General features: G+C 47.2%; 1 protein-coding gene across 1 annotated transcript in view; it reads right to left on the bottom strand.

Annotated features, from left to right (window-relative positions):
- The window catches only part of LOC142301592 (uncharacterized), a 118,884-nt gene that overhangs the window by 53,796 nt on the left and 42,506 nt on the right, over positions 1 to 22,582 (bottom strand). The window contains exons 11-13 of the mRNA XM_075342619.1: positions 22,024 to 22,209; positions 19,028 to 19,465; positions 16,970 to 17,143 (exon numbers count right to left, since the gene is read on the bottom strand). Coding sequence (XP_075198734.1) covers positions 16,970 to 17,143; positions 19,028 to 19,465; positions 22,024 to 22,209 — 798 coding nt within the window. The remainder of the gene's footprint in view (positions 1 to 16,969; positions 17,144 to 19,027; positions 19,466 to 22,023; positions 22,210 to 22,582) is intronic.

Raw genomic sequence — 22,582 nt, forward strand, 5'->3', positions numbered from 1 at the left:
AGCAGCGGCGGTACTCCCTATTACCGCACATAACAGGTGGTGTCACGAACTATATCTCCCCTGTAAGTACCCCCTTCTTCATTCGGGTGTGACCCTTTAGCCCCCGGGTCCGGAGACCCTAGAGCCACGAGTAGCGCCATCTGGATCCGAGTGGTTACATTCACATTTTGCAGGTGTCCACATTAAACTATGCCATAACAATCTCTGTTTATTGCATTCTTGCTGCAGTTTTTTTGCGCTTTTCCACTTATTTGATGTGTTTATGGTGCAGATATGAAGCCACATTTTTTTGTGTTTTTTATAGTACAGAAAACCTTAATTCTGTACTTAGAAAGTAACTGCTGTTTTTTCCATGCATTTTTTTAGGCTCCACATAGAAGCCTCTAAAGAAAAAAACAAACACCAAAACCACAAAGTTCAGCGGCATCTTTAGATGCACCGAGGGCAGAAATTTCATGAAATCACATCCACTTTGCTTGGACAGTTAAATGCAGCAGATTTTCTGTGTAAAGAAGGCAATAGAAAAAATGCAGCATTTACACTATGTGTGAACACGGCCTAAATGTCCAAGCAAAGTGGATGTGATTTAATGAAATCTTCACCTTTAGGTGCGTCTAAAGATGTTCGGAACTGTGCAGTTTCAATGCTTCTTTCTTATAAGCTTCTATGTGGAGCCTGAAAAAAATGCAGGTAAAAAAAAAACAAAACGCTGTTGAATTTTTAACGTCAGAATAAAGCTTTTCTGTAATATTAAAAAAGTATAAAAACTCGGATTCACAACTGCATCAAAAACACATCAAAATAAGGGGGAAAACACAAAAAATAAACCCTGCAAACACGAAATAATCAGAGATTATGTCATGTGGTGTGGACACCTGCAGAAAAAAACAGCAGGAAAAATGCAGCATGTATGCTATGTCTGAATATGGCCTCAGTGTTACATTTTTATAAAACATTTTTATGGATTTAGTAGAGAACTATAATCAATCACAACATTTTTTACATCATTTACCGATCACCATAAATAATCTGATTGCTGAGTTGTTCAGTTCGTTTCCTGATTTGTGATGTTTATAATTTTATTAAAAAATGTCATTATTGTAATTGGTATTTAGTAATTTTATAGGAAGAACAAAAAAATGTCTTTTATTCTCCCTCTAGAATACAAGGACATAGATATATACTGTTATGTACAGAATCTGTACTGTATCTTTAAGTATACAGATTTCTCCTAAGGAGAGCATGGGAGCCTGTGGCTCATGGCTTTAACTGTTGATTGCAATTGTAGAGGTTGTAGGTTCAAGTCACAGAGAACCTCACAACAAAAGAGAAATAGTTTTTTTTTATTATTTTTAAATAATTTTATAGGAACAAAAAGAACTGACATTTCTTCATCTCTAGAATACAGTGAAATGGAAATACAGTACTACGTACAGATGTATCTCTATGTACCAGTATAATCTGCTTCTGGGTTCACTGCTTGCACTACAGCTCAAGAACACCAAATTCTCCTTTCATCCTCAATGTGGGCTGTGGCGCATCGCTAGATCTGCTACTTGCTAACATAGAGGCAGTGCATTTGAGTCTTGGGGATGTTGGAGAAGAGAATTGTTTATTTAATTTATGTACTTGCAGAGAAATGCCACCTCCACCCCTGACTAGATGGCACCTCGGAGCTGGCAATGCCCCTGAGGAATGGGAGCTATGGAGCTAGTGAAGATTGTGAGAAGAAGTTGAAACAAAGCCCTAACCTGCCGGTACAGTGGGTTCAATCCCTCAAGTGAGGACAGTCCCACTGAATCCATGATGGTTGGGAGCTATGATTCAACATCGTTGCATTACATCACCTGTCCATTCCTTCTCTGTGTGCTTCGGGAGAAGAGAGCTTAGTTGCTTACATTACGTGAGTATAAACTTTATTTTTTAAAGTGGGGGGTGGTACAAAGGTAACATTATTACCTTTGGAGTGAACACTTAGAGAGATCATCATTACATTTTAAGAGGACACTAAGGGGACATTGATATTTTGGCCTGGGACAGTTCATAGAGTCCCATGGCTTTCAGTATCATCTCTATGCTGATGATACGCAGATCTACCTCTCTGGACCTGACATCAGCTCCCTACTAACCAGAATCCCACAATGTCTGTCTGCTATTTCATCCTTTTTCTCTGCTCGATTCCTAAAACTGAACATGGACAAAACAGAATTCATTGTCTTTCCTCCTCCTCACTCAACCCTCCCACCTGACATATCCATCAATGTCAATGGCTGCTCACTTTCCCCAGTGCCACGCGCTCGCTGCCTGGGAGTAACCCTAGACTCTGATCTCTCTTTCAAGCCACACATCCAAGCCCTTTTCACCTCCTGTCGCCTCCAACTCAAAAATATTTCCCGGATTCATACATTCCTTTCCCAAGAAGCTGCAAAAACCCTAGTACATGCCCTTATTATCTCCCATCTGGATTATTGCAACCTCCTGCTCTGTCGCCTCCCTTCTAACAGTCTCGCACCCCTACAATCTATTCTAAACTATGGTGCCCGGCTAATCCACCTGTTCCCCCGCTACTCCCCGACCTCTCCTCTCTGCCAATCCCTTCATTGCCCAACGACTCCAGTTCAAAACACTAACCATGACATACAAAGCCATCCACAACCTGTCTCCTCCCTACATCTGTGACCTAGTCTCCCGGTACTTACCTGCACGTAACCTTTGATCCTCACAAGATCTCCTTCTCTACTCCCCTCTCATCTCCTCTTCCCACCATCGCATCCAAGATTTCTCCCGTGCCTCCCCCATACTCTGGAATGCTCTGCCACAACACATCAGACTCTCGCCTACCCTGGCAAGCTTCAAAAGGAACCTGAAGTCCCACCTCTTCCGACAAGCTTACAACCTGCCATAACCCTCAGTCTGATACAGCGCCGCACTATCAGCTCTACCCTCACCTACTGTATCCTCACCTATCCCATGTAGACTGTGAGCCCTCGCGGGCAGGGACCTCTATCCTCCTGTACCTGTTTGTGTCTTGTATTGTTTGTATTGTTTATGATTATTGTACTTGTCCCTATTATGTACACCCCTTTCACATGTAAAGCGCCATGGAATTGATGGCGCTATAATAATAAATAATAATAATAATATTTTCTGGGACACATTGAGACATTAAATGTTTTAAAGGAGGACTTGTGCGTCTTAATTAGTTTTAATCCCTCCCCAACATTTTCTCCACATATACATCACATATTGGGTGAGGGTATATGGAGCGGGCTCTAAAGCTGAACCTACTACATAAGAATCAGATGCCTGCAATAGTATTCCCTGACAATGGCATTTAAATGACTCAAGGCCCCGTTACACGCAACGATGTATCTTATGATATATCACCGGGGTCACGGAGTCTGTGACGCACATCCGGCATCGTTAGCGTCGTCGTTGCGTGTGACACCAACGAATGGCCGTTAACGTTGGAAAATACTCATATACTCACAGCAAAAAAGGGCAACCAGTCCAGTTAGCCCAAGCCAACACATCTATTGCACAAACAGGATGCAGACAAGCCTCTCAACATGATGGACACTTCACAGGTGCAAGGTAAATTGAACACTAGTGACGCGCATAGGGCACTGTTCACACTTGTATGCGCATGGTGTCCAGCCAGCAACCTATTACCACGCCCTTACTATTAGATTAGGCGGGTTACCCGGACACTACTCACTGCAGCACGTAAGGGACAGAAATTCCACTATGCACGGCCGTATTAAGAGGCCCGGCTGCACCCCGCATAATCAAAGTGCAAAAAATACATATAAAATATATGTGAGGTATTAGTTTGTAAATTGGCCAATGTACATAAGCCCACAATTCTCATCACGGATCCTCACTCTTGCGGGTCCCTACACTAAAAAATATCAAAAATAGCAACAAGAAGAGGAGATAAAAACTCCCCCAAAAATGTATTATAAAATATACTCACAGCAAAAAAGGGCAACCAGTCCAGTTAGCCCAGGCCAACACATCTATTGCACAAACAGGATGCAGACAAGCCTCTCAACATGATGGACACTTCACAGGTGCAAGGTAAATTGCACACTAGTGGCGCGCATAGGGCACTGTTCACACTTGTATGCGCATGGTTTCCAGCCAGCAACCTATTACCACGCCCTTACTATTAGATTAGGCGGGTTACTCGGACACTACTCACTGCAGCACGTAAGGGACAGAAATTCCACTATGCACGGCCGTATTAAGAGGCCCGGCTGCACCCCGCATAATCAAAGTGCAAAAAATACATATAAAATATATGTGAGGTATTAGTTTGTAAATTGGCCAATGTACATAAGCCCACAATCCTCATCACGGATCCTCACTCTTGCGGGTCCCTACACTAATAAATATCAAAAATAGCAACAAGAAGAGGAGATAAAAACTCCCCCAAAAATGTATTATAAAATATACTCACAGCAAAAAAGTATACGTGCTGCAGTGAGTAGTGTCCATGTACAATTATACTAACATATTTACATTCATGAAGGCTTTGTTTCATCCCTATCATGGGAGTCAGTTTGCTTAAACGTTACATAATAAAAACATTTTTTATTAACCGGGAACGGGACAGGACCGGGTCCTTTTCACTTTTGCCCACCCAAGCAAACCTAGCCCTGATGCTGCCTCTATAAACCAGGTCAGCACCCCTTTTCCCCAGTCCAGGAAACGGGTTTGGGTCCGGGTGTTGCCCACATGGGCCGGGTAATAGGTTCCTTACCCGGCAGTCTCTCTCAGAGGCCCCACGTCCAGGGGACCCCTCACCCAGAGGTTGATCACCGGTTTCCATGGTGATGGGACCTCGGCCTACTCTACCGCAGGCCCTTCCTCCAACCAGCCTCTCCGGAGACTACAGGACGGTGAAAAGGGTGGACAGGGACTATTTACAATGCCCAAAAGTTTTTGGATTGGCCTGCAAGTTCTCAGCCATGTCATTATTTAACTTTAAAACATCAGGAACATCAACAAGGTCCCAACGGGGACGGGCAGAAAGGTAGCCGGGAACCGCTACCACTTAACACTCTGAATCTAGGTGAGAATTTCGGTTAATTTGCATTCATTCACACATCTATTTACACAATCAATATACAACACCCTTAGATTGCGGTCTCCCTGTATCTGAGTGGGGGCTGACCGAAGTTAGGGCGTGTGTACCTACTGACCCCAATACTCTCATGTGGGGCAGGTGGAGGAGAGGGGACGGCAGGTCCCTCTTCTTGAGTGTCAGGTATGGCTAGCAGAGACCTGTGGTGGCGTGGTTTAGGTGCATCACTGGGCGCTCGTTCTGGTAGCTCGCTGATGGACCTTTCTGGCTCTATTTCTTCCACGGGTTGTGGGATCATTATAACGGGAACAATCACCGCGCCATTCTGCATAGGCCAATCAGCTGGAAAATCACCCATCACTGTGTGGATCACCTCTTTCTTCTTTTCTACGCCCGACGTGGGGACAAGAACCTCGTCCATCAGCTTCAGGGTCCCTGGGCATCTCTTCAGGTGGTCCCTGGAAACAATGGCCGTGGTCTTCCCCTGGTCGCAACTAATCAGATAGGTCTTCTTGTCCTCCCATCCGGTAGGCTGTATGACATAAGGGGTCCTCTCCCACTGATCATCAAGCTTGTGCATCCTCCTTTTACGCTTCAGCACCACATCTCCGGGTCCAAAAGGGGCAGCCTGAGCCCGTTTGTTGAAGCATTGTTCCTGCCTCTCTCGGCTTTGACGCAGATTCCTTTCCACATACTCCTGAATCTGTCGGTACTGCTTTTGTCGCTTGGCATCCCAGTTGGCAGTGGGGGGAGGAGTTTCAGGCACCTCTATGTCCACTTCTAGGTCCACTGGCAGCTGTCCCGGCCGAGCTCTCATCAGGTACGCAGGTGTGCACTTGGTGGAGCTGCAGGGGATGTTATTGTACATCTCCACCAAGTCAGGCAACCTCTCGGGCCACAAATTCCGCTCTTCCAGGAGCAGTGTCTTGAGGAGATTAAGGACCAGATGGTTCATCTTCTCACACATACCGTTAGTCTGGGCATGGTAGGCCATGGTCCGGATCTTCTTGCACCCATACAGGTTGCAGAACTCCTGAAACACCTCCGCTTCAAAAGCCGGGCCCTGATCCGTGAGCACCTTCTCTGGATAGCCATGCGGCCGGCAGAAGTAGGCCTAAAAGGCTCTGGCTGCGGTGCGGCCTGTTAAATCCTTGACGGGTACAGCTACCATGAATCTTGAGTAGTGGTCTACGATGGTCAGAGCATAAGTGTATCCGCTCCGGCTAGGCGTGAGTTTGACATGGGCCAGAGTGACCAACTCCAATGGCTGTTGGGTGACAATCGGCTGCAGCGGGGCCTTCTGACTGGCTTCGTCCCGTCTTCTCAGCATACAGGGACCACACTCTCGGCACCAGGCCTCCACGGACTCCCGCATCTCACTCCAGTAGAAGCGCTCCCTCAGCAGCATCTCCAGCTTCTTCCAGCCGAAGTGCCCTGCGCCGTCATGGTAGGCCTGCAGGACCTTGGGCACACATGACTGTGGTACCACCAGCTGGCAAACTTTTTCATGTGTTTTCGGGTTAATCAACCCCCTATACAGCTTGCCTTGATGTAGGTAGAGGCGGTCCCTCTCTTTGCACAACCGCTGAGCTTCAGAGGGGGCTGTAGTGTCCAGCCTGGAAGCACCTTGAGCAATCATCATTTTGACGAGCTGGACTGTGGACTCCTGATCCTGAGCTTCCTGCCACCCCTGGCTAGGCATCGGGTCAAGGTACGCTTGCTGCTGGCCAACACAGAGTTTTTCATAGTTTGGCTGATGAAACGTGGGCAGCTCGACCTCCTCCAGACCGTCTTCCTCTATCACTTCATCGGGCAGGTGTGGCATTAGATACAGGGTGTCTGCGTTGGTGTTCTTACGGCCAGCCCTGTACTTAATGGTGAAGTCGTAGTTGGATAGTCGGGCCACCCATCGCTGCTCCAAGGCACCAAGTTTGGCCGTGTCCAAATGGGTCAACGGGTTGATGTCCGTGTAAGCAGTAAACTTCGCTGACGCCAGGTAATGTTTAAAAGTTTCCGTTATCGCCCAGACGAGGGCCAGGAACTCCAGCTTAAAGGAGCTGTAATTCTCGGGATTCTGCTCTGTCGGCTGAAGCTTCCTGCTTGCATAGGCGATCACCTTCCCCCTTCCATCTTGCATCTGGGACAGGACCGCATCTAAGCCCACATTGCTGGTGTCAGTGTGAAGAATGAATGGGAGGCCATAGTCGGGATAAGCCAAGATTTCTTCCCCCGTCAAGGCCGACTTCAGCTGCTGGAAGGACTCCTCATGCTTCTCACCCCAGACAAACGGGGGTCCGGGAGCTCTGCCATTCTTGGTCTGTCCCACGAGGAGGTCTTGCATGGGCGCGGCCATCTTCGTGTATCCCTTGACAAAGCGACGGTAGTAGCCCACCAGGCCCAGGAACTGCCTCACCTCTTTTACTGTGGTAGGTTGCGGCCAACTCTGGATAGCGGTGATTTTCTTGGGATCCGGGGCCACGCCCTCTGCGCTCACCACATGCCCGAGGTACTGCACTTTGGGTTTTAACAGGTGGCACTTAGACGGCTTTAACTTCATCCCATACTTGGAGAGGGCCGCGAACACTTCTGCCAGGTGCTCCAGGTGAGCTTCATATGTTTTGGAATAAATGATCACATCGTCCAGATACAGCAGAACAGTCTCGAAGTTGAGATGCCCCAAGCAACATTCCATGAGCCTCTGGAAGGTTCCCGGGGCGTTGCACAGCCCAAACGGCATACTGTTGAACTCGCAGAGTCCCATCGGGGTGGTGAACGTAGTCTTCTCGCGGTCCTCTCTTGCAACCGCCACCTGCCAGTAGCCACTAGTAAGGTCAAGGGTAGAGAAATAATTAGCAGTCTTCAGCGCAGCCAGCGACTCTTCAATGCGAGGGAGAGGGTATGCATCCTTATGCATTATCTGATTAATCTTCCGGTAATCCACACACATTCTCATGGTACCATCCTTCTTCTTCACCAGCACCAACAGAGCTGCCCAGGGACTACAACTATCCTGGATGACCCTTGCCTCTTTCATGTTCCTCAACAAATCTTTGGCACATTGGTAGTGTGCAGGTGGGATCGGTCTGTACCTCTCTTTAATGGGTGGATGTGTACCTGTGGGGATATGGTGCTGAACCCCCTTAATTCTCCCAAAGTCTAACGGGTGCTTGCTGAAAACCTGCCCGTACTCTTACACTACCCGATATAACCCTTCTTTGTGATGCAGGGATGTATCCCGGCACCACTCCTCTTAGGGGCACTTTGCACACTACGACATCGCAAGCGGATGCTTGTGATGCCGAGCGCGATAGTCCCCGCCCCTGTCGCAGCTGCAATATCATTGTGATAGCTGGCGTAGCGAACATTATCGCTACGCCAGCTTCACATGCACTCACCTGCCCTGCGACGTTGCTCTGGCCGGCGACCCGCCTCCTTATTAAGGGGGGGTCGTGCGGCGTCATAGCGACGTCACACGGCAGGTGGCCAATAGAAGCGGAGGGAGGGAGATGAGCGGGACGTAAACATCCCGCCCACCTCCTTCCTTCCGCATAGCTGGCGTGAGCCGCAGGATGCAGGTAGGAGATGTTCCTCGCTCCTGCGGCTTCACACACAGCGATGTGTGGTGCCGCTGGAACGAGGAACAACATCGTAACATCGGTCATTTCCAAATTATGGAAATGACCGATTCTACACCGATGATACGATTACGACGATTTTGCGCTCGTTAATCGTATCAAAAAGGCTTTACACACTACGATATCGCCTGCGACGCCGGATGTGCATCACTTTCAATTTGACCCCACCGACATCGCACCTGCGATGTCGTAGTGTGCAAAGTGCCCCTAACTGTTTGGGTGGGGGGTCGCTGTCTGAATGCAGTGTGGTGGTCGTGGCGGCTATTTCATGGATAGCGTTTGCGTCTACAGTGAACAATTTGGCTATGGTGGCGTAGCGGGGTAGCCTGACCTCTTCCTCTCCGCAGTTCATCTCTCTCACGTGCACTCTCCCCTTCTTGACTTCAATCACCCCTCTGGCTGCCATCACCGTGGGCCAATGCTCCGAAGGCAGCGGTTCCATCATTGCCAGGTAATCCTGTCCCTGGGGACCTACTGCTGCCCTGCACCAAATCATCATCTCACTCCGCGGCGGCACCACCAAAGGCGCTGCGTCCATCACTTGCACACCACTGATCTCTCCACCTGTCATATTCACCTGTTGCCGTTGCAGGAGGGCCCAGATCTCACGTTGCAGAGCCCTCTGCCGGCCCCCTCCCGCAGTGGCAGACAATTGTTGCAACAGGCTCAACACCTCCCCCATGCAGTTCTCAATCACGTTGGTCCCTAGGACCACTTTTGGGTTATGGTCACTGGAATCATTCTGTACCACAATCATCCCCTGACGTTTCAGCACTGTTCGCCCTACGGTCAAAGTCACTTCCTTGAACCCCACTTGGGTCATAGGGAGTCCATTGGCCGCAATGATTGTTAAACTATCGTCCGGAGGGGCAAGTTTGCTATCAGACCAATTCCGTTGGTACAACGTATAGGGTATAGTCGTTACCTGTGATCCGGTGTCGAGAAGGGCCATAGTCGGGATACCGTTCACCTCCAGGGAGATGATGGGGCGACCTCCAACGTACCGATCCCGCCAGTCAGCTGGGCCTTGAGGATCTACTCCTGAGGATTGGCCCTTGGCCTCAGGGGTTGCTCGTTTAACGGACACCGTCTGGAGTAGTGCCCAGTCTTGTTACACTTGTAGCAAACAGGTGGTCCATACCGGGTATCATTGTTCCTCCTCCGCTGCATCCAGGGGACGTCCTCCGGGCTGTCGGCGAGCTGTATCCTCTCCGCTGGCTTGACTTTCATCTGTAGCTGTAGGGCGGCGAGGATCCTGGCGATGTCATCATTCAGGTGCTGAACTTGCGACAGCAGATCTTCCGGAGCTCCGATGGCTGTGGCAGGGGCCGGTAGGGCCAACATGGGGGCTGCTACTGAGACGGGAGCGGTGTCAGCCGGCCAAGGTGACGGGTCGGGAGCACCAGCATCCGGTGCTTGGAGGGCTTTGATGGCCCAGTCTTTTAGAACTGCAAAGTTCAGGTCGGTGTGTTCCAGTGACCACAGCCGTAGTTGTTTGCGATCTTCGGCGGACCCCAGCCCTGCTCTACCAGCATCTTGTTACTGTCAGTCTCATTGATGGGGTCCACCCGCCTGAGCGTACGCAAGGCCGTCTGTAGCCGAAAGGCGTAGTCTCGGATACTGTCCTGCGGCCGCTGCCGACAATGGTAAAACTGCATCCGCAACTCCGCTTCTGTGCGGGTTTCAAAAGCGATCTGGAGCTTGTCAAAAATGGCGGTCACCGAGGCTCAGTCTGTGTCTGCCCAAGTCTCCACCTCCTGCTTGGCGGCGCCGGTCAGCTGCCCTAGGACTACCGCTGCATGCTGTGTGCGGGTCATGGCGTACAAATCGAGGATCGTGCATATTTTCTTCCGGAACACCTGCAAGGCATCAGGCTTCCCATCGAACTGGGGTAACCAGGCAGCACCGGGCACGGAGGGCAAGGAGATTGGCATTACCTGGGTGACCGCCGGAGCCGCGGCCTCTCCCGCTCCTGCGATCGGAGCGAGCGCCGCCACATTCCCATCATCAGGCGCACCTGTGGGCGCCACCGCTCCAGCGGCTGGCGCCGTTCCATCATCAGGGTTCGGTGCGGACATCTTCCTGCTTTTCCCCCTTGGTCTTTTCGTGGCACTTCTCTAGCCGGCTGGTGAGTTTCGCTTTGCGACCTCCGGCTTTTATTTACGGCCGTGTTCCCAGGGGGCGGGGCTTCAGCTTTGCGCCCTTTCTCGGGGAAGGAGACCTTGGGCGGAAACTTTCGCGCCAACAAGATGGCGACAAGAAGGCGAATTCTGAAACTTTTCGCAACGGATCACCGCTGACTTCACTACAAGGCGCACATCCACAAGGTAAGTGGATGGGTAAGTATCCTGTTCGTGACACCAGAAATTGAGGTGTACTGCCCCGTGCTTGGCAGCCGAGCCACTCAGATCTGGACCTTCAGCGGGTGGCTCGAGGGTCTCCGGACCCGGGGGCCTCGTGGTCACTTCAACTGAAAGGGGAGTTGTGGTTTGGGGACGTGGATGTACGGCCGGAGTCGTGTTAAGTTCGTGACGTCACCCACGGGATGTGGTGAAGGTGGACACCACCGCTGCAGTTACGGGGTACCTGGGGGAGATTTTTGGCAGCAAGTTGTTAACCCCTCCGTGGGCAGGGATGGTGGCCCCAGGACCCGTCGGGAGTGTTTGGCGGTGCAGGGAGATGGGCGACCGGAGGGTGCTGTTGTACTCACTATTAGTAAACACACGAGTCTCTGGTAAACCAAGGTGATGGTGGTCGGTGCCCGCAACCATCTGCAGTCTGGTCCCCCACCCGGCTGGTGGTCTCTGTCTTTCTCCCGCACCTGTGTTGAATAGTGGACTGCCTGTGCTTGCAACTTCAGGAGTTCGACTCCGGCTTGTGGTTGCCTAAGGAGCCCTTTGCCCGCAGACGCTGGCTCGTGGGATCTCTGAGCCGTGGCGGTGGCCACTTATCCCCCTCGTTGGGCTGTTGCCTTGAGTCGGGACTTTGGGTGGGACAGGACCTCTAGTCCTGGCCGCAATCAGTTAATTAGCTAGCCCCCAGTAGCTTCTGCACCTAGCTTCAGGGTCTGAATACCCCCCTTTGTGCTCCGGTTCCTGAGTCGGTTCCCCGGGTCGGTACCGGCGGGCTACAACCCTGTCACGGTCCACCTCGGTTCCACCGAGCCATCTTCCCGCCTCCTGCAGATGGAGACCACCGTCTGCTTCCTAGCCAAAGGTATCAGGGCTCCTACCCTGGCACCTGCTCAAATTGGGTTTTTCTCCTCTGCTGGAGATGCACACAGCTCCAGCCCACACACCTCTCCAACTTGAACTCTCAACCTTATCTGACTACTTTCCCACCCCAGGCTGTCTGAACTCCTCGGAGGGCGTCTTCAAACCACCTGGTTCCGCCCCCTGGTGTGTCCATCAAGCCCAGAGGGGGGTGACTAGGGTTTAATGTTTGGCTGTATGTTACCTATGAGGGACAGGTGTAATGAGGGGCCCAATTTGTGACTACCTGGCCCGGCCAGGGCGTCACATGTGACACCTCAGGAATGACGAACTACAGCTTACCTGCGGTCACCGGCAATGAGAAAGGAAGAAGGTGGGCGGGATGTTACGGCCGCCCATCTCCGCCCCTCCGCTTCTATTGGGCGGCCGTTTAGTGACGCCGCTGTGACGCCGCACGAACCTCCCCCATAGAAAGGAGGCAGTTCGCCGGCCACAGCGACGTCGCTAGGCAGGTAAGTCGGTGTCAAGGCTCCTAACGATATTGTGCGCCACGGGCAGCGATTTGCCCGTGATGCACAACCGACGGGGGCGGGTACGCTCGCTAGCGATATCGCTGCGTGTAAAGCCCCCTTTACACCAACGCCTCTCCTCGCCATCTTGGTTTTTCAATAAAGACCAGCCAGTGCCATAATTTTTACTATCTCATACAATACTATTGCATTGTAGTACAAACACAACAAGTGATCAAACTGTTACAAGTTCCCCTATAAGAGGACTGAAAATTAAAGTTTATAGAAATTTTAGGAATGGCCACTAGAGCTTGGTGGGTCTGGCATTTCACTTACCTCCAGTTCCAGGAATTGGACCGAGCTATAAAGGCAATTTACCTGCTTCGTTTGGCTGTCTGTGAGTCGAGGTGAAAACACCTTTGTTAATGGTGTCTGTGAGTTAGGCTAAACGATTTTTTAGAGTTAGGCTATGTGCCAACGGGAGCTCGCACCTGCGGATATATTCGCAGGTACATCCGCAGGTTTCCCGCCGCAGCTCCCTGGAATCCGCAGCTATACATAGCTGTGGGATTCCAGCGAAATAGTTGCGGTAAACCTGCGGACATTTGTGCGACTTACCTGCGGAAGTCCCAGCCTCTATCTCCATAGTGGAGGGTCGGGATTTCCGCAGGTATTTCAACAGGAATAATTGGCATGCAGTTATGTGTGGCTGCGGGACATCCGCAGCATATTCAGCAGCCACACATACCGCAGCATGGACACAGACATGTCCCATAGGATAACATGGAGAGTGTCTGTACTTACTAAAACCTGCGGATTTATCTAGAAAATCCAGATAAATCCTCAGGTTTTCCGCGGCAAAATCTGTGGGTACAGTGTCCCGTGGGCACATAGCCTTCAACTCCTTGCCAAGAGTTAAGAGGTAGCTGGATAATTAAGCTTTTTTTGGTTTTCCTTATCTAAAGATGAGCGGACCTGTAAAACTTTAGGTTCGGCGGGTTCAGCCAGACTTTAGATAAAGTTCAAATCGGGACCTGGACTTAACCTGAACCCCTTTAGAACTCATTGATTGGGCAGTTCGGCTTTCCACCCACATCAATAGAGTACTGATAGGAGAGGGAGGGTTTTTTCATAATTTTTTTTTCATACACACTACATTTGATAACGCTGATTTTACCCCCAGTGAGAGCCATTCAAGCAATCCAAGCGGTTCTCACTGGGCCAAGCACCGAGGCGTATCCAAGCACACCGATGCACACTCGAGTGGTTAGCATACGTAAAGCACCCAAACTCCAAACTTGAACACTTGAGTTTTTGTAAAGTCCATGTTCGGTACGAGCATCAAACTTTACTGTTCGGGTTCGCTCATCTCTATCAGTATCCTGATTTGTATACCGGAGAAAGGCCGTTTAGTTTTCTTATGTTGTAGATTTATGGATTATAATAAATCTACCTATTTTGCATCAAACAACGAGCCTGTTCCTACCTCAAGTGGCTGCTAGATTATGTGATCCCTTACACAGTCTATATATAAATATCTAGATATTGTACATAGGTAAAAATGTTTTAAAAAATATTAAAAACTTAATCGCCATGTTTCAGAAGCAGCACATTTGTCCGAAAATGGAATAAAAAGTAATCAAAACATTGTACAGTATGTGCACCCAAATCGTACCAATATAACCTATACAAAAAATCAAGCCCTCATACAATTCCATTGATGGAAAAATAAAAATTTATGGACATAAGTAAAAGGTGACAAAATGATTTGTTTTGTTTTTTACAATTTTCAGATTTTTTTTCACTACTTAAAAAAACAGAAAAGCATTTAAATTTGAGATTGCTGTAATGGTAACAGGAGTGTCACATTGTCTAGTCATTTTCATCATAAAATGAATTCTGTAAAAACAACACAATAGTTGAGTTTTATTTTTTTTCATTTTTGAAAGCCCATTTTCTAGAACATTGTAGCAAAGAGCAAAATTAAAAGTTGTCCATGGTGGTAATATTTAAAGGCAGCATTCAGGAGGCCGTATAACGGCTTAAAGGTCTCATGCGCACGTTGCGGGGTTTTTTGCGTTTCTGCAGTGTCTTAAGCTGCAGCGTCACGTTGTCAAAATTCATGCATTCTGCTTCCCCAGCAAAGTCTATGAGAATCATTCAAAATCCGTGCGCACGTTGCACGGCGTTCACACTGTGGCGGCTTCTCCTCTTTTGAAAATGCCGGCCGCTCATTATTCAATCTCATATTCCCTGCTTCCCCCGCCCACCGGTGCCTAAGAGTGGTTGCAGTCAGACAAGCCCCCACGCTGAGTGACAGCTGTCTTACTGCAACCAATCACAGCTGTCAGTGGGAGTGTCTATATTGTGCAGTAAAAACATATATAAATAATTAAAAAAAACAATGTGCGGGCCCCCCCAATTTTGATACCAGCCAGGGTAAAGCCACACGGCTGAAGACTGGTATTCTCAGGATGGGGAGCTTAACGTTATGGGGAGCTCCCCAGCCTAACAATATCACCCAGCAGCCACCCGGAATTGCCGCATCCATTAGATGTGACAGTCCCGGGACTCTACCCGACTCATCCCGAATTGCTCTGGTGCAGTGGCAATCGAGGTAATAAGGAGTTAATGGCAGCCCATAGCTGCCACTAAGTCCTAGGTTAATCATGGCAGGCGTCTCCCCAAGATACCTTCCATGATTAACCTGTAAGTTAAAGAATATAAACCCACACATCCAAAAAATTCTTTATTTGGAATGAAAGAAAAAAAACACCCTCTTTCACCACTTTATTAATCCCCAAATACCCCTCCAGGTCCAACGTAATCCACATGAGGTCCCACGATGCTTTCAGCTCTGCTACATGAAGCTGACAGCGAGAAGCCGACCACTTGCTGTCAGCTCCACGCAACAACTGAAGTGAGCCGCGCGATCAGCGATGTCACTCAGGTTACTCGCGGCCACCGCTCTCAGGTGGAGGACTCCAGCTGTGGTCGCGAGTCACATGAGTGACGGCACCGCTGATCGCGCTGCTCACTTTAGTCACTCAGGGGATTTGCGGTCACAGGTGAGTCCTTCACGTGTGACCGCAAATCAGGCTGCGACACAGAGAGAGAGAGACGCGCGATGTCAGTGAACTCAGGTGAAGCTCTGACATCACTGCTGCGAACTCCTGTGTCCTGGCACTGACCTCGGAGGTTCATCTGAGTTCATGACAGCACACAGAGACAGAGCCGCGGGATGACAATGAAGTCAGGTGAAGTTCATCCGAGTTCATTCTCATAGCCCAGCTCTGTCTGTGTCTGCTGTCAGTGGGCATGTAGCAGAGCTGAATTGCTGGGGGACCGCACTGACAAAAATGCATCCAACACGCATGCAAAATGCATCGAAAATACATGCGTTTTGGATGCATTCTTTTTGTCAAAACGCAGCGTCAAGTTTGCCACAGGTGGCATTTATTTCTGCACTAGTCAGGACGCAGTGTGCGCATGAGCCCTAATACTTCCCTTGCCCCAAACACATAGTCTAGGCCACTGAGTGGATGTAAATTATTTACACATATTTTTTTAAATAGTTATTCTGATGTTATTAGATAGGTAGAGAATAATAGACAGTGATAGATTAAGCAAGTATCCAATTTACTTGCTATTTCAATCTGTGTCTGTTCTTCTATTTTGTCTTTGATTTTTTTTTTTGTATATTTCTTGTTGCCAATGGGAAAGGCCACCACACCATCACAGCTGTGATTGAGCACACAAAGTGCTTACAAGTAGAGATGAGTGGACCCATGTAAGCTTGTTTCGTCAGGCGCAGCCAAACTTTTGGAAAACTTTGGTTCAGGACCTGGACTTGACCTGAACCCCAATAGAAGTCACTAATTGGGCAGTTCGGGTCTCCACCCACATGCAGCCAGCCATAAAGAGAACAATTTTGGGGGTGGGTAGACAGAGTTTTTCAATTTTTTTGGGGGGGTTGCACACTACATCCGATCATGCTGTTGTTACTACCATTGTGAGCCAATCAAACACTGCAAGCTGCTCGCACTGGGCTGGTACTGAGCGTACCCGAGCACAGTGATACTCACGCAAGTGGTTTGCATACATAAAGCATCCAAACTCCAAGTCCGAACTCTGGTTTTTTTGGAAAGCCTTTATTTTGTATGAACAACTTTGGGTTTGCTCATCTCTACTTACAAGTTGTTTCTTAGTGAGCTTGTGAACACTGCCCTGTGGCTGGCCATTATCACTGGAGTGCACTGTAATAGTGGCATTTCAAAATAAAAAAGAATACTGATTTGTCCAAAAAGGTTTTGCATAAAAATAATGCATTCCGATATATTGGACTGGAAAATCCATCAGACAAAATACAATAAAATATCTTACATCGGTGTCGTAATGCAATGTTCTCCATATGTATATGTACAAGAGATCGGATAAAAATCTAATTCATGTAAACTAAAAATGGAGTAAAAAACAACAAATGTGCAAAATGTAAACTGAGCCCTAAAACGTCTAGTGATTTACCTTGATTTTACTCATCACAATGGATTTCCATTTGGCCAGTGGATCATCAGTTACCGTATGGCTCACTTTTAAGCAATATGAAGTGTTTGAGACCACCTCTGGTGGCATAGTCTGGTCTATGCTAATTATGGACACCGGTGTCAGAGGAGCATCTATCACTTCATGTTTTATTAACTGGAAAAAAACACATTAATAGCAAATTATTAATAATTTATAATTCTATAACAATTGTAACTTCCTATTTTTTAAAAAATAATGTCAGTTTGTAGATTTCATAACATATTATATTTGGTGATGGATCCTTTATAATGTAGAAATGTTTAGCATACCAATTAATTGACTATTCCCATCTGGGCAAGTTATCAAACACCGTATTTTTCGGATTATAAGACCAACTCTTCCTCCCAAAAATTTGAAGAATGGTAACAGGAGGAAGAGGAGATGCTGTGCTGTTCTGTACAGTGGCCGGCGGTGCTGCTCTGTAGGGCACCCGGGGGTGCTGCTCTCTGTGGTGGGCGGTGAGGTACGGGCCATTCTGAAGAGGTCAGAGGTGAGGACTTCAAATAATGGCACCCAGAGTCCGCGTGTGAGCAGATGGAGCTCTCAGCTCAAGGTTTCATCTGCGCACGCGCTGCCTCTGGGCACCATTTCTCTGAAGCCCTTACCGCCGACATCTTCCGAATGGTCAGTGCCTCACCACCCACAGCACACATGATACGTCACCACCGGAGTCCGCTCCAGCGACTTCTACTCCGATCACCAGGTGACGCCGTGTTCCTGCCGTGGATGGTGCTGGTGATGGGAGAGGAGTCAATGCCAGTGGCGCCGGTGTGCGCAGGCTCCGCTCATCCACTGGGCTGGGTTTCCTTGGGATCTGCAGTACCACTGGCTGACTATAGGTGGTGTGTGTCTTCCAGCTGAAGTTACCATCATTCAGCTACAGCCAATCGGAAGACACCACACCCTTCTTAATTCCCCTCCTGTCTGCTGACCACTGCCAGAGATAGTTCTGATATTCTGGCTCCTGTTCTGCCCTGTTCTGTGATTCTGGTGTTCTGACTTCTGCTTGTTTCCTGACGACCTGTCTTGCCTGCTGTTTACGTACCTCGCTGCCTGATCCGGATTTGACCTCTGCTACGTTGATTACGTCCTTGCCTACCGATTCTGTCTCTGTTCTGCAATTCCTGGTTTTACCCTGCCTGACGACTACTCTCTCGGACTGCTGCCTTCCACAGGTAGTGATCTCCAAGGCCCTGTGTAATTCCTAATCCCTGTATAGGGGTTAAAGGGTTTCAGGGTTCTAGGGGTCCTGCTTTGTGAAGTGGTTTCCCTCTAGCCTGTCCATTACATCTCCCCTGAGTCTGTGGATCCAGGCAGGTGTTACAAAACAGCAGAGCCAGACAGAGCAGAGCCAACACAGAGCAGAGCCGCACAGAGCAGAGCAGCGCCAGGACAGAGCAGAGCCGCCTGCAGCCTTAGCACAGTGGTAAGACACCACCAGATTATAAAATGGACCACATATATATTTTTTACACCGTATTTTTCTCTAAATTTGGGGTGCTTCTTATAATCCTGTGCGTTTTATACAATGAAAAATACCGTGTATGAATATAGGTGATCACTACTGATCGGTGAAGGTTCTGCACCAATGTTGAAAATATGGCTTTGAAATTTACTCCATACTTCATTTATGGGACTGCCAGAGATTGTTAAGCAATATTCAAACACATTGGCCCTATAGACATTGCCCGGATGTGTAGCAAATGGGTCCAATTGGGGTTACAGTAGTTGGACCCCTAGTGATCAGCAATGTATCATCTATCGTATGGATAGCTTGTCCAGTTGGGAATAAGTCTTTAACACTGTAAGTATATGGCAGATAAATAAGAAAATATATACCCCAACATTTAATGTTAGTCACTCTTTAAAAAAAAGACCCAGCATGGTATAAAAATAAAAAATAACAATATATACTTGTCTATGGATCTTCTATGATGCCCCGATGCCCTGGTACTGTAGAACTGATTTTATGTCACTCGCCTGTAAAGGTTCTCTTACCGGTTCTTCTGGACTCATGTCTTCTTGGAATCTTTGGGTTTGGTTCTTGAATTGCATCTGGGTAATTTCTGAGTTGTGTGTTTGATAAGAAGTCTCCACCGAATGGGTGGAAATCTCTAGCTGTGTGTCTGTCTGCATATGACAGTGTTCTCCTTGGTTTCGATCATTTTGGATTATAGCAAGGTTGCTAGTAATGGAGAACACCACTTCACTACTTTCTACTTTTTCTTTAAATTTTTCATTTTGTCTTTCGATACCACCTCCACAATTCTCATCCACAGTCGTCTCCTGTATTGGGTGACTGTTCATTACATCATCATTCATTGCATGACAGTTTTTAGTCTTTGTTGAAATGTCCATGATAGGCCTATTCCCATTTCTATTAATGTCACTGCTTCTATTGCTTTGTTCAGCTCCCATTTTTAGTGACGCTGGAGCCTGAAAAGTCAAATTCAATAGACATGATCAATATAGTCATTTTTCCAAGCATTTTTTGTTCCAGTTTTATTTACAATGTTTAATATCTTAAGAAGACTATTCACCAATTTTTACATATTAAACTGGCTACCTCATGAGTTAAGCGAGTACCTAACTATTTGTACTCACTATACTCATAACGAGTACAGTCTAATACTCGCGTATTCATTCCAAATAGCATATGCAGTGCAAGTAAATGGGGAATACTCTCAAAGTAACGACTCACCTGAATTCCACACTATTTGCTACGTACAGGAATAGTACAGAATTTGGGTTACTCGTTACTTTGCAATTTTTTCCCCATTGACTTGCATTGCACATGCTATTCGGAATGAATACGCGAGTAGTAGACAGCACTCATTATGAGTATAGCGAGTACAATAACTCTACTCATGATAAGTGGCTGGATAAAATATACTTTTCCTTTTTTGATTTCTACTCTCTGTTGTGGAGAATTTAAAGATCAGGGTATTTAATATACTAATTTCCTCTTCAACATGGGGGGATAACAGATTGTTCTTTGGGTCGTTTACTTTTTCTTGTATGTCATTGTCCAACCATACGATATATAACATAAGAAAACTGTGGTATTGCTGCATATAGCACAAGCTATCAAATGAGCGCAGGTTGAAGTCCCCTAATGGCACTAATACAGTGAAAACTAAAAAAAAAAATATAAGAAAAAAACATGAAAAAAGTTAAAATGACCCCTCTTTTCCCCCATTAAACATAAACACTGTAAAAGTTAAAAAATCAAGGAAACCAAAATTCAGTTATTTGGTTCCTGCAATACCACAAAAAAGGCTGTAACAAACAATCAAATGTCACATCCATCCCAAAATGATATCAATAAAAGGGTTGTTACACCCTGCAAAAAATAAGTCATCATGCGGCTCTATCGACTGAAAAATAAAAACACTATGGGTCTCGAAAACACAAGAAAACATCACAGGTCTTGGTTGGCAACAAAATACCCCAATGTATTTTTCAAACTTCTGATTTTTTTTAAAAACACTAAAATAATAAATAAAACTGGACAAGTTTGGTATGGTTGTAATTGTATTGATGGAGGAGAATTATATTTCCAGGATGTTTTTACCACAAAATGAATGCCATAAAAACAATTACCGAAATACTGTCAGAATTGTGTTTTTCTCCCAGTTTAACATTACTTGTATTTTTTTTCCATATTCCAGTATATTATGTGGTAAAATGAATCGTGTCAATCAAATGTACAACACAAAAAACAAGCCCTGATATGGCTATGTAGGCAGAAAAGTAAAAAAGTTATGGCTCTGGGAAGAAGGGGAAGGAAAAACTAAAATGCATAAATGGAAATGTTGGAAGGGGGTTAATGCCCCCTTGGTTGAAGGGGAAATTAGCGTATTAGGCATCTTAAAATTTAGAAGCCAATATGCCAAAATGTAGAAGCCAATATGTTAAAAATTAGAAGCCAATAAGAGCAAAGAAAATAAAAAATGCAAAAAGTGGTGTAAAGGTCTTCTTTAAAGAGGTTTTCTGATAACAACTCGTGTCCATAAGTCCCAGGAATGGATGCGCTACATGGCCAGTTACTGTGTTTATTTGAATGGCTAGTAGGTAATGCTTAATTCTGACCCTGCAATGGCAAGGAACAAATGTGTCTTCCCATGGCAATAATAGATGATTATAAATTGATCACTAACTAAAGGATCTGGGAGCCCAACAATAAGCTGATTATTAAGCTGTCTACTATAAAATATTTAGAAATCATACTTACAGTTAGGGGTACTTCTCACATAGCGAGATCGCTGCTGAGTCACAGGTTTTGTGACATACCAGTGACCTCACCAGCGATTTCGCTGCGTGTGACACTAAGCAGTGACCTGGCCCCTGCTGTGAAATCGCTGATCATTACACACTGTTCTGGTTCATTTTTTGGTCGTTGGGCTCCCGCAGGGCAGCACGCATTGGTATGTTTGACACCTTACCCAATGACCTCGTGCGCGACTCACGTAGGCGTGCATCTTTTTTTTTTCTGCGCCCTCTCTGTACCGATTGGTGATCGCTACTGCGTTCAGATTGGCCGCTTCTATCCTCTGTTCTGGCTTGTAGATTGCAGTACATTCCAGAGGGCTGAATTTATTTGTCCCGGACCGCGTGTAGCAGCGGATCGTAATACAGTCCATTCTGCATCGGGACTGTAGGATGGACAAGAATGTAAGCGCTATTATGTTGCCTTCTCTAAAGGCAAGGCCACCCAGTCACAACGCAGTTACGACCACCAACCGGAGCAGAGGGGGCGCGGAAAACGGAAATGTAATTGCACGGCTATGTTACTAATCAAGATTTGAATCGTGCTATGTGACAGGACCCCAACGACCGCCATATCGTTGCTGCGTCGTTGGGAAGATTTGACTGTTTGACAGCTCACTAGCGACCCTGTAGCGACGTACCAGCGATCCTGACCAGGTCGTATCGTGGTCGGAATCGCTGGTACGTCGTTTAGTGTGATGGTACCCTTATATAAAAACTCTTACCTCAACTTTACCACCAACTTCAAAACTTTGCTCCTCAATATCTTGTACATTCTGCACAATCTCTTTGCAGGAGACAAATGAGTCAGACCCCTGAGATCTTGCTAATCCACCCTTCAAGGAATCTAATCTTCCAATCAAACTATTTGTGGCTTCCAGTAAAGATAGGGTTAAATGTTTCAATGACCCCTGAAAAACAAAACAAGTGATTGATGTTTAAGGCCCCTTTTCCTCACTGCATTTCCCCATTAGGAGGGATAGAAAGGCAGGCTTCCTTTCCTCTACCCAGAGACCCACAACCCTGCCACTGTACTCTCCTGCCCTTTGCACACTCCAACTCATTGTTACTAAGCCATTATACTAGCAAACACTGAGTAAAGTTAGTGGCATCCTAAAAGTGGCTGTTGGACTTCTGTATTGTCCCACTAGTGCAAAGATATTTGCAGCACGTCTGCCTGCATTGCACACTCAAACTCATTGTTACTAAGCCATTATACTAGCAAATACTGAGTGAACTTAGTGGCATCCTAAAAGTGGCTGTTGGACTTCTGTATTGTCCCAC

The sequence above is a fragment of the Anomaloglossus baeobatrachus genome, chromosome 4, assembly GCF_048569485.1.
Source record: "Anomaloglossus baeobatrachus isolate aAnoBae1 chromosome 4, aAnoBae1.hap1, whole genome shotgun sequence".
In the NCBI taxonomy this organism is placed as follows: domain Eukaryota; kingdom Metazoa; phylum Chordata; class Amphibia; order Anura; family Aromobatidae; genus Anomaloglossus; species Anomaloglossus baeobatrachus.